General features: G+C 37.4%; 2 protein-coding genes across 4 annotated transcripts in view; one reads left to right on the plus strand and one right to left on the minus strand.

Moving 5' to 3' along the window:
• The window catches only part of SKIC3 (SKI3 subunit of superkiller complex), a 144,852-nt gene that overhangs the window by 107,337 nt on the left and 24,692 nt on the right, over nt 1-12,823 (minus strand). The window lies entirely within an intron of this gene.
• ARSK (arylsulfatase family member K) overlaps nt 1-12,823 on the plus strand; it is a 47,015-nt gene that overhangs the window by 21,257 nt on the left and 12,935 nt on the right. For 2 of the 3 annotated variants that reach the window (XM_007197452.2, XM_057540180.1), the window contains exons 4-5: nt 7,402-7,684; nt 11,132-11,303. In XM_007197452.2, the coding sequence (XP_007197514.2) occupies nt 7,402-7,684; nt 11,132-11,303 (455 nt within the window). The remainder of the gene's footprint in view (nt 1-7,401; nt 7,685-11,131; nt 11,304-12,823) is intronic. The other variant, XM_057540179.1, reaches the window with a different exon arrangement.

A 12,823-nucleotide genomic window follows, 5' to 3' on the forward strand; every position in this document is an offset into this window, starting at 1 on the left:
TCATATCCACAATTTGGCTGTCTTAGTTGCACCATGTCCAGTAACTCACTGAGCTAACTTGCCAAGTTTTAGTTACCTAAGAGATTTTAAATAATTCACACATGTCATTCATACCCCCATTACCATGAAAGTTAACCAGTTTAAATGAATTTCTTTGATCAAAGTGACCTAGAGAATAATGATATCTATCATTATTAGGCTCTTACTCCTACTAGGCACTGCATTAGGTTTAAGATAAAATATTTCCAAAAAGTCACTATGTATCTTCGTAGGCTTGGTAAAGTCATATATTCAGAAACATACATTGAATACTTAATATCTATTAGCAGGTAAAGGAACAATTTGCAGATTTATCAAAAGATTAATTATGCAGTGAAAAGGAATTTGGATTATCCGTCTAAGAACAGAGGCTGTACTTATACTAATCTCAGGAGATGGAACTGGGAATAATTCTGATTCTTTTATTTATTTATTTTTTTATTATTTTATTTATTTTTGGCTGTGTTGGGTCTTTGTTGCTGTGCGTGGGCTTTCTGTAATTGCGGCGAGCGGGGGCTACTCTTTGTTGCGGTGCACGGGCCTCTCACTGCGGTGGCTTCTCTTGTTGCGGAGCACGGGCTTCAGTAGTTGTGGCTCGCGGGCTCTAGAGCGCAGGCTCAGTAGTTGTGGCTCGCAAGCCTAGTTGCTCTGCGGCATGTGTGATCTTCCCGGACCAGGGTTCGAACCCATGTCCCCTGCATTGGCAGGTGGATTCCCAACCACTGCCCCAGTAGGGAAGCCCAATAATTCTGATTCTAATACAACTTTAAGGACCTCACTTGCAGGAGTTAGGAGAACTTTATCCTGGTTCTCTGTCATTAACATAATTTATGACTTGTTTGTCTCCTCTCTGGGTCTTTTCTCAGCTACATCATTTCCAACTAGAACTTTGACCTGCATGACTCTTTTTGACTCACGCTCCATCTCCTTTTAGTGACTTTCTCTACCTCATAGCTGCATTCTAGGTAATTGCCAGTTACCTGTTTTTCCTTTCCAAATTCAAATTCTGTAAACAAGGATGATAGGCCCAACACATATTTCATCCCAGACTCCATCATAATCACTGACCAGGTTAAGGACCCAAGGATCTGGTCCTTAGGTCGGGTGCCCACCCGTGGCCAGTGGACAGGATAGGAGAAGAGTTAAATCCTACACAGTGTGGTCATCCGGGTCACCTCTTCGGCAAGGGCTGTGGACATGGTAACATATTCAATGCAGTGACTATTTGGTTAATTACTAATGAAAGATTTACTGGGGGATAATCCACCCACTTTATCTTTCAGATATAATGACATTTTGTCCAGGTTGTATTTTCTGTATAATACTGAAAAGCAAAAGCTTACAAAAAATTTTAAATGTTAGAGTTGCTTAAGTTGATATATTAATTACTTTAAAAGTTTAAGAAGAATCTTCCCCTTATGTGATGTAAAAGAAGTCAATGTGATCTAAACCATTAGAGTTATAATCATAACCAAACTATTCCATCACAATTGCTTTTTCCGCAAGGTAGCAAATGGGCCTTTACTTTTTAAAGTATAGTAGTAGAAGAAGTTTATGCCTGAGTGCATATGAGGAGGTAGTATCATTTTGGTAGCTAAGGGAGTCACCTCAAGTTCAGCCTAGCACAATGCCTTGTTCATGGCAGACATTCAATAACTCTCTCTTGAATTAAATCAAAGAGCCTGCCTTTATTTAAAACCAAACTGCAGCAAATACTCTGTTAAGGGCTACAGTCACTGTCACCTAGAACTCAAAGTTTTAAATATTGATGTTCCAACAGTGATGAATTCACTAGCAGGCTAGGAAATGGCTAAATGGGAGTTCATAACCTGAAGTCCATGAAACCCCTGAGTACCCCCACACACACTCATGCAAAACAAACCTTTTGTTTGAAATTTATTTACTATTATATAATTTTATAATATATAATTGCATAAATATATTTACAATAAATATATAATAAAATATAAGACACAGAATGAATAACTATTGTTATTCATTCAATTAAAACAGACTTTTTGTGAGTGATCATATATGTAAAGATAGATGACAGCCTTGTGAGTCCCTTAAAACACAGTGTGTTTCTCAGCTTTGAGAGAAGAACATTTAATGGGAATGAATATGGATTCCATTTTCTCTTACTGAATTTATCAGGCTGATAGTGAAATTTGCAAGGGCATGATTCAGAACTGTAATTTTTCCATGCAAGAGACTCATCTGAGACACATTAGCTGTTAAAGTCCCATTGAGAACAATGATTCTTTGTGTGAGAGAAAGGGATCCATCTGCACATAACTCTTAAAGTCTGAGATAGTTGAATTATTTAGTAATGTTAGGAAGCTGAAGGTTTAAGTTGAGGCTCCTAATTCATTTTGAAAGAAAACTGTTATGTTCTCATCAATTTTAATGTGTGATACTTTTTCAAATGTTATTGTCCCTATGTAAATTCACCTGGTGCTACCTGTAAGCTGACTGTCTCCAATACTGCAGCAGTGGAGTTTGGCACATTGGCACCGAAAACCCACACAGCAATGGCATAGATACAAATTTATGCAATAATTAGTTGCTAATATGTTAGTTTTATATGCCATTCATATTAGGAGGAGATTTTGCTTTTAAAAAGAATAAAATTGCTGATTGCTGGATAGTGCATTTAGCCATCACCTTGTTTTCTGGAATCGATCCAAGGTAGAATAATTCTCCTCTTCATGGGCTACTGTGGAAGCTATTTTAATGATCTCTAAAAACTGAGGCTTTTTTGCATAAAAATTCTTACACTGTTATGTGGAGCGGTGCATCTCAAAATGTAATATGCATGCAGATCACCTGGGCGTCTTATTAAATGCCCTTTCCAATTCAGTGGGTCTGGGATGGGTCTCTAGATTCTGCATATTTAACAAGCTCTCAGGTGATGCTGATGCTGCTTGAAATAGCAAAGATATAAGGAACTGGACCTCAGAGGGAGGTAAGACAAGGTATAGCCAATTGTGAATGCCTTTATCAGAAACATGTGGTTACTTCTGTGTCCCTTTGAGAAGAGAAGCCTCTCTTACGTTTCTACAAAGAGGTAAAGTAAACCTTGGACCACTTAGGAGGGGCACTTAGTATATATGCACAAAATGACACATTGAAGCCTAAGTTTATAGAGAACAATTTCCTTTGAGATAGGTGTACTCCACATCCAAGCTCCCACCTGAGGCTTCGTTACAGTGGTCTCCGCCACTGTACACTCATGAGAGCATGAGAGTGAAAAAGGCAAAAAATGATGTCTTACTATCTTTATGACAATAGTTTTGACCTTATGGACCTCCTGAAAGCCTCTTGGGGACCTCCCAGAGATCCCTGAGCCACACTTTGAGAAATGCTGGCATATAGGAAACTATACAGTGTATGTTTGTGTCTATTTGCAAGTAACAGGGTAAATTTATAATGAGAGGAGCCAATGAATCAAAGTATCTAAACCACAGGTAGTTTTGGTTCCTCCCCATTAATACAAGCCCTTGTTTATTGTCCTGATTGAAACCGTACTCTTAATATTTCAGGCAAAGTACGTAGAAATGGAATGGAAAGAAATTTATTCAAAATACTCCTGTGACCAACTAATTAGAAAGTTTATATTTGGAGGAGTTTATATAGCAAGTAATGGTGGGTAGGGGATAGGGGGAGACAACACTGAATAGTAATACATAGTAGGTCTAAGCACATGGTCAAAAGATAATGTTTCCTGGTGCCGGTTAAAAAGGGATGGAGACATTGGTTGTTTAGTAGAGAGAATTATAATTTTAAGTTATCTTTCTGTCACAGTAATTGTCATTGACTATGAGGTTGCATATTCACATTCTCTTTCCCTATTTTCCTCATTAGTGTTACTGGCCAGGAGAAATTTGGGCTGGGAAAAGGGACTTTGAGCCGAGAATTGCAGCTCCTGGAGCACTTACTGCTTATACTGCATACACTTAACGATAGCCCAGGAGGATTGGGTTGGCCCAGGGCGTAGTGAGAGTAGAACAGAGAATCATCATTGATTATAACTATTAATATGTATTGAATATCTAAAAAGTGCTAAATGTTTTTAAGTTATAAAGAAGTAAATTGTTATTTTACACTTAGGCACAATGCTTGAACATGGGTCAGCTAACCAAAGTATTACCCTCTTGATCAGCTAGCTAACTCAAGATTCTTGGGATAGCCAGAAAGAGTTAAAAGGGAAAATTATGAGAGGGACCTTTACCTTCAACCATAATCCTGTCTCTGCTGCCCTAGTAATGCTGAAAGCATTTGTTATACTCTACTTTACTACCAGCAGTTATAGGAATCATGCCAAAAGCCCACACACTCAGGAATAGACAAAAGAAGATGCCACTAAGAAAGAAGGGTAAATCACATGTTATTTAGTAAGACGGCAAAAGTGAAACTAAGTTTGAAATTAGCCATAATGGTAAGACCAGGCCAAAATTAAGTTGATTTGAGCCTTTTTATCCTTAAGGGAACCAACCTGGGCTAAAAGAATCTCCGAAACAAAGAATTAAAAAAAAAAAAAAAAAAAGGAAAGGGGCATAACCTTGCCGGAAAGATTAAATGCAATCACACTTACTCATTGCTGTGGCAAAAGATGGTAATCTGGGTTCAATAGAGCCATCTTTCAAGGCAAGATCTTTCCTTGAGATGTTCTAGACTCACTCATGACTACACTGTAAGGTCAACTGAGTAGTTTGGTTAGCACAGTCAGAACAATAGTCTATACCTGAGTTAATCCAAAGCCTGGTAAAGGCTCTGATCACCAATTAGGGTTTCTGCACCCAATTCCATTGTGTGGGGTGGTTTCCACACACTACCAACTCTCTGGACACCAACCGGATGTCCTACAATTCAACTCAACTCCACAGGTTAAGGGCTCAGTCCTACAAGACTGCCCTCACTCCCCCACTTCAGACGCAAATCACAAGTCTAGGTTGTCACCTAATGATTCTGACCGACCAGCTATAAAATCAGAGGGTCCCATGACCTCTTCCTTGGGTTCAATTAATTTGCTAGAGTGGCTCACGGAACTCAGTGAAACATTTCACTTACTAGACTACCAGTTTATTATAAAAGGCTATAACTCAGGAACAGCCAAATGGAAGAGATGCATGGGGAAAGGGCATGATGCTTCCATACCCTCACCTAAGGTGGTACCACTCTCCCACCCCTCCCCAGTCAGCTCCTTTTCTGGGTTTTATAGAGGCTTCAACGCAGGCATAATTGATTAAATCATTGACCACTGGTGATTGAACTCAATTTCCATTCCCTCTCCAGCCTCCTCCCTCCCCGGAGACCAGTGGGGTGGGACTAAAAGTTTCAGCCCTCTAATCTCCCCTTTGGTTCTGGCAACTAGCCCAAAAGTAACCTCATTAACATAACAAAAGACACCTTTGTGTCTTTCACTTAGAAAATCTGAGGATATTAGGAACTCTGGACCAGAATCAGGGAAGAAGACCAAATGTATATTTTTTATTATAAATCAGAATATCACACCGGACAACTAGTTAGGTTGTATTACAAGCTTTCTTGTAATTTTCTTGCTTCCTGCAATAATTTCTCAGCCATATTTTCCCACGTAACACTTCTTTGTTGAAAAGAAAGCATTTTGGTTCCTAAACATCCTGTGTGAATCTCTATTTCTGCTTATCACAAAATCCTAGAGCTCTACCGCAAGTACTGCTGGTGTGATAAACCCCTAGCATCTCACTCCTCTGCAGTAGCTCCGATAATAGCCACATGTAGTTCTCTCATTCAGCAGTGACTTAAGCAAAATTTACATTGTTTGGTAGTATGATAAATTTTACAAAACTTACGATTTTAGGATTTTCTATTTGCTAGATAGAATTAATTAAAATCTGTTAGATGCAATTCTGCTGAGATTCTAGTTTTCATTGTTTTTATCAAAATATATTGAATATCTACTATGAAAAATTATATTTTTATTATGGTTGCTTAAATTTATTTACCTGTTTTCAAAAGGCAGATAAAAGTTCTACTTAGTTCATCTATAAGCCATTAGTCATTTTGTGTGGTTTGAAACTTCCCTTATATGGAGTATTATGTTTTAATATAAAATAGTCTTTATTTTCACGTGGGTATCTGAACTTTTTTTTTTTTTTTTTTTTTTTTAAATAAATTTATTTATTTATTTATTTATTTTTGGCTGTGTTGGGTCTTCGTTTCTGTGCGAGGGCTTTCTCCAGTTGCGGCAAGCGGGGGCCACTCTTCATCGCGGTGCGCGGGCCTCTCACTATCGCGGCCTCTCTTGTTGTGGAGCACAGGCTCCAGATGCGCAGGCTCAGTAGTTGTGGCTCACGGGCCTAGTTGCTCCACGGCATGTGGGATCTTCCCAGACCAGGGCTCGAACCCGTGTCCCCTGCATCGGCAGGCAGACTCTCAACCACTGCGCCACCAGGGAAGCCCGGTATCTGAACTTTTAAAGCTCTTTTCTTAATTGATAGGGCACTTCAGAGGTGTTTGCCTCAACCAAAACACAAAAACAGGCTTCTTAGAAATGTCCAAGGGTTCTTCCTAAACAATTATGCCAACTGAAAATACTTACATAATATGGGGATATATGTATATGTATAGCTGATTCACTTTGTTATACATCAGAAACTAACACAACATTGTAAAGCAATTATACTCCAATAAAGATGTTAAAAAAAATACATACATTCATTGAGAAAAACTAGTAGTACTACTACATACTTATGAAGCAGTTAGATAAAATATTTAGAGAAATTTAATTGATCAAATCATTTAGCTTTTAAATTACCAGCTAAGAAAATATATCTAGAAATTTGCATCACCATTAGCTTAGCTTAAATCATAGTCAAAATTGTTCTTATAATGAGAAAAGATATAGCTGGAAACAATGTAAAACCTGAGACTTCAGAAACACGTAAGGTACACACAGGAGGTAAGATTTTTCTAAATATAAGGACAGTGATAGGAGGAAGTAATTGTAGCTTTGGTTAGAAATACTGTCTCTCTTATTCTGACAGAAAAAAAGACAAAATGCTAAAAAAAATTCAAAAGAAATACTAGGAATTTGAAATATTTATTTTACTAAATATTTTATTATGAGAAAAAAGTAACCTTTGTAAATAATCTGTCTTAGTTTTAAAGAACACAGGTGAATATTTGATTGTTATTTTTTTTCTTGGTTTTTGAATTTGCAATGCTCAGTACCTTAATGAAATCTAGTATAGTCAGTCTGAACATTTACATGACCGGGTCTAAAAATTGTTTTCCATATTGCTCTCTTATATTTATGCTTAGTCAGTTTTTAAAACTTTTTAAATACCTTACAGTATACCTGTCTTTTTGCCCCCTCAGCAATCGTGTGGAAGCCTGGACAAGAGACGTTGCTTTCTTACTCAGACAAGAAGGCCGGCCTATGGTTAACCTTGTCCCTAAAAAGACTAAAGTAAGAGTGATGGAAGGGGACTGGAAGAATACAGATAGAGCAGTAAATTGGTTAAGAAAGGAAGCAGTTAATTACACTCAACCATTTTTTCTGTACTTGGGATTAAATTTGCCACACCCATATCCTTCACCATCTTCAGGAGAAAATTTTGGATCTTCAACATTTCACACATCTCTTTATTGGCTTAAAAAAGTAGGTATACTGTGTGGGCTCAGAAGTAAAAGCTAACATTTTATCTGTATATTATTGGTGGTTGCTCACTGTTTCTTTTATTATCATTTTTAAAGAAAAATTTGAAAATTGCATAGTCACATTAAATCAAACTTGACCAATAACTGGTTGATGACAGAAACTAAAGGGACAATTTTACAAAAATATAATGTGTTAAAACTCAGAACCTACTTCTAAGTTGAATACATTTGCATATAATATGTCTATTAAAAAAAAAAAAACTAGGGGCTTCCCTGGTGGCGCAGTGGTTGAGAATCCGCCTGCCAATGCAGGAGACGCGGGTTCGAGCCCTGGTCTGGGAAGGTCCCACATGCCGCGGAGCAACTAGGCCCGTGAGCCACAATTACTGAGCCTGCGCGTCTGGAGCCTGTGCTGTACGACAAGAGAGGCCGCGACAGTGAGAGGCCCGCGCACCGCGATGAAGAGTGGCCCCCGCTTGCCGCAACTGGAGAAAGCCTTCACACAGAAATGAAGACCCAACACAGCCAAAAATAAATAAATAAATAAATTAATTAATTAATTAAAAAAAAAAAAAAAAAAAAAACTAAACTAAAAGATACTCTCTTAGGAGTCCAGGCAGTCCTCACTTTGCATGCTTCAGGAGCATAAAAATGACTGTGCAAGCTGAAACTGTATAAAGAGATCTTAATCATCAATTGGGAAAATGACCGTTTTTCTAGAACTCTAAAAACATTTGTCAAAACATTAAAAACTCTTCTTTTGGGTTATAAATGTATAGGGAAATGACAAAATAGTAAAACTAATGTTTATTTAATGCACTGTAATTGAAAACACTAGAAACATTAAGAATTAAAGTGTTTTGATTTTTTTCTAAAAAAAAAAGAATCAAGAATAGTTTGAACAGTGCTTGCCTTCTCATTGTGTAACTTAAGATACAGAGCAAGCATCTTCTCTATGTCTCAAGAAATTGTCATATTCCTTTCTAAGTTTGGATCACCTTCCAACATTTTACCCTTTGCACTTTCAATGTCATAATATTTCTGAGAGTTCCTATAGTGTGAAGATTTTTGCTAGTGTCACTTTCTCTAGGACATGTTCATCCTTTTCTTCATAACGACCTTCCTCACTTATATCAATGTTTTCACTAAGTTCCTCTGGCTGTATATCTTGAGTGTATCAAATGGTGGCAGTGTCAGCATTCCCAGGTCAGCTATTTCTTCTATAACTCCAGTTAACATTTGATTCAGGGACTTCCCTGGTGGTCCAGTGGTCAAGACTTTGCATTCCAATGCAGGGTGTGAGGGTTTGATCCCTGGCTGTCAGGGAGCTAAGATCCCACATGCCTTGCGGCCAAGAAACCAAAACATAAAACAGAAGCAATATAATAACAAATTCAATAAAGACTTTTAAAATGGTCCATATCAAAAAAATCCTTAAAAAATTTTTTGATTCAAATTTTACTTCCAGTGTTATCGCTTTTTATTTCTTAACTGTATGTTCATCTTTGTTGATCAATTTCCTCTTTTGAGTATCCATTTTTATATCACACGGATTTATCACTGGGAGACAAGGAGGCAGCATACCTACACACTTTGCAGTCTGTTTATGTACTAAATAAAAGATGTGCAGTGATCAAACACAGACAAACTTTGAAAGAAATGACATAATTAATCACTGTGATACACATATGTAATCTACATCGTGATGTATAGACTAAAGAACTAGAAGCATATGAATGTGAAAGTTTGTACTTTATGCAATAACTCACAGTTAATATACCTGGGTAATGATGACAAATTTATATGATAATAGAGCAGTCAGAGTCAGGCATACAAACTGGAGTCGAGCAGCCATTGAGGATCTGGTCTCAGACACGCGTCTGCACCACTGAAAACCCGAACTTTCGTTGAACTGTACCAGGCCCAGGGACACCACCAGCTGTATTCAGAACAACACCTGCCAGCTGCAGCCTTACGGTCTCAAGGTCTCCCCTTGTAACTATGCAAACATTTCAGACCCCAAACAACCTAAGCATCCTTACTTCTCATCAACTCCCAATTATAATTCTTGATAAACAACTCATGTAACTAACTGTGGCCTTGCAGCTTTTTGCCTTTATAAGCCTCTCCCATTGTGTAGTCCTATGGAACACTGCAAAGTGCTTCTTGAATCCATGTCTCTTGGGCTTCGGTCCTAACAAACCCCATATAAACACATTTTTATTTCAATCAGGTCTCCATTTCTGAAATTTTGGTTAACAGTAATTAAAATTTGAACCCTGCTGTTGGGGAACTGGTGCTATTTAAATAAGCTGTGGTAACTGATATCTGTGCATACCTGAACCATGCAAAGCGAGGACTGCCTGTGTTTTGAAATGTGTCACCTTAAATCAAATTTAAGTTACTTTAAAACCTCTATCCAGAAACACTGTGTAGTGTACCCTATTTTAAAGGAAACAATGTCAAAGTTTTAGATACTTCATGTCTTCTTAAAAAGTTCCTTATTTACAAAACAGAAGTAGAGTCGCAGATATAGAAAACAAACTTATGGTTACCAGGGGGTAAGTGGGGGAGGGATAAATTGGGAGATTGGGATTGACATATACACACTACTGTATATAAAATAGATAACTAATAAGGACCTACTGTATAGCATAGGGAACTCTACTCAATACTCTGTGATGGCCTATATGGAAAAAGAATCTAAAAAAAGAGTGTATATATGTATATGTATAACTGATTCACTTTGCTGTACAGCAGAAACTAACAACATTGTAAATCAACTATACTCCAATAAAAATTTTAAAATATAAATAAACTAAATTAAAAGTTCCAACTGACTCTATCTTAAAAAACTTGTCAGGAGTCAGTACTAGCCTAACGAAATGAGTCGAATAATTTAAGTAGATATTTGAGTTTATTAAAGCTACATGACTAGAAGATATGTATGACTTAAGTCTAGTCTTAATGGTTTTCACCAAAACTGTAAGCATTTATATGTATTAAAAAGTTGTATTTGTTCTTAACAAACATTTGGCTATCTCACTAGATATTGGCATTTTTACTAGTGAACTACTGGGAAAAAGGAGTCTAGATTCTTAGGTTATTGATTCTGAAGTTTTGAATTGATCACACAACTATATTAAAGTGCTTAGACACTTATGGATTAGAATACTGTCTAATATAGCTCATGCTTTTCATTGACATATATAATCTTTAAAATAATTTCACAACTGTCTTACTATATATACAGATATTGATATATACCTTTTGTTGTTACTGGGAATACTAACAATCTGTTCCTAATTTATGTATTTGATTTACTATTTTCTTTACATAATTCACAACCATGCTTTTCTACTAGCCTAAGTAATTAAACTTTGTCTAGTTTACCATATATTCTTGTTGGAAGGGAGGAATATTACAACTTTGTTTTTCTCCTTTTTAGGTGTCCTATGATGCCATCAAAATCCCAAAGTGGTCACCTCTGTCAGAAATGCACCCTATAGATTATTACTCTTCTTATACCAAAAACTGCACTGGGAAGTTTACAGAAAAAGAAATTAAGGATATTAGAGCATTTTATTACGCTATGTGTGCTGAGACAGATGCTATGCTTGGTAAGTGGTATAATTAAAAAGCAATCACATGAGGAAAAAGTATAATATTTTTCCAACAAACTGTGATTATGCTGGTTGGTGACTTGTATAAACATCCTCAGAAAATTTCTTGCAACAGTTGCTGAGATACTTCAGACTTAAAATTATAAGATTTCTGACACATACAAAAATTGGATAATTTGCATTATTAATAGTAGAATAAAAGTCTTTTCTATCTTAATTACTCATAAATTAACAGATACTTAGATTTGTTCATATATATATAAAAAAAAGGTCATAGAAAACTATCATCTGTTGGAAACAAAACGTTTTGCTGGATTTAATCAGGAATCAGTATTCAGCCAAACACAGTTAATTATAAGGCAACTTGGGTTCTAGGAGATGAAACAGATGAGATGTAGAACCTTGTGACTTCTCCCAGACATGTAATAAGTGTAAAACAAATCCATTCTCCGTAGGCCATTTAGAGCAAGGCTTAACTAAAGCTGAAATCAGTTTCCCCGTGTACATTGATCCAGAATTATATTGAACTAGGGAGTTAGGATTGTGAAAGGTAAAGGTCTAGGGGGTAGCTGAAGGTGCTGAACTTCCTCAAGGATTAGACAATGGGAAGCTGTGGGAAAGTTTTAAGCTGGGGTGTGACATGATCAGATATTTTAGAAAGATAGCCACCAGAGTGGTACAAGGGATATTATGAAGGGGAAAGAGGAGTGGAGGCAAGAAAACTAATTAGGAAGCAATTGCAGTTGTCCAGCTGAAAGACCCTGATGCCCTGATGGTCTGAACTCCGTAAATAACTCCTGAGCTGTGGGTCTCAAATCTGACTGGACCTCAGAATCACCTGTGGGTTTTGTGGGTTTTTTGTTTTTTTGTTTTTTAATAATACAGACTCTTGTAGGCCAGATTCAGAAACTGCCAAAGTAGAGATGATGCTTCTCTCTGGACTGTGCCTTACTGTGTTCTCTTAATTGCAATGAGGAGGAAGTTCCAGGTCACTTAGAGAGAGGAAGTGGTCAGAGAAATTTTACTGCTCAAGAATATGCCAAATCACATTCATATACCATCTGTACTGCTTCCAGCTCTTTTTCAAAGGTAGGATTTCCGTAACACTCAGCCAACTTCATGGGCATGATCTGGTGACTGGGAATTTGAGAGAAAGGGTAGCAGGAGGAGTAGTTCTGACCCCTTTTATCACCTCCCGCTGGGCAGGAATTGTGGGTCGATGGTGATAGCAGTCCTTTCATGAGACATGCACAGTGCTGACATCCAGGCTTGTCTTTCCTTTCTCATTTGAGTCACTGGGGGTAACATTTTCCCTCATTGTCTGATAGAAACATAGAAAGCCAGCCAGCGAGATCTCCAAATAAAGAAACTTATCCTATGGGTATTGTATTTTCTCCTTCCTCTCTCTAGTCCATCCACTGAGAAGCAGGCACATGAATTCTGGCATAAGTTACTCAAGAACAGTAGATAGGGCTTCCCTGGTGGCTCGGTGGTTAAGAATCCGCCTGGCAATGCAG

Source organism: Balaenoptera acutorostrata, chromosome 2 (genome assembly GCF_949987535.1).
Source record: "Balaenoptera acutorostrata chromosome 2, mBalAcu1.1, whole genome shotgun sequence".
Taxonomy (NCBI): Eukaryota; Metazoa; Chordata; class Mammalia; order Artiodactyla; family Balaenopteridae; genus Balaenoptera; species Balaenoptera acutorostrata.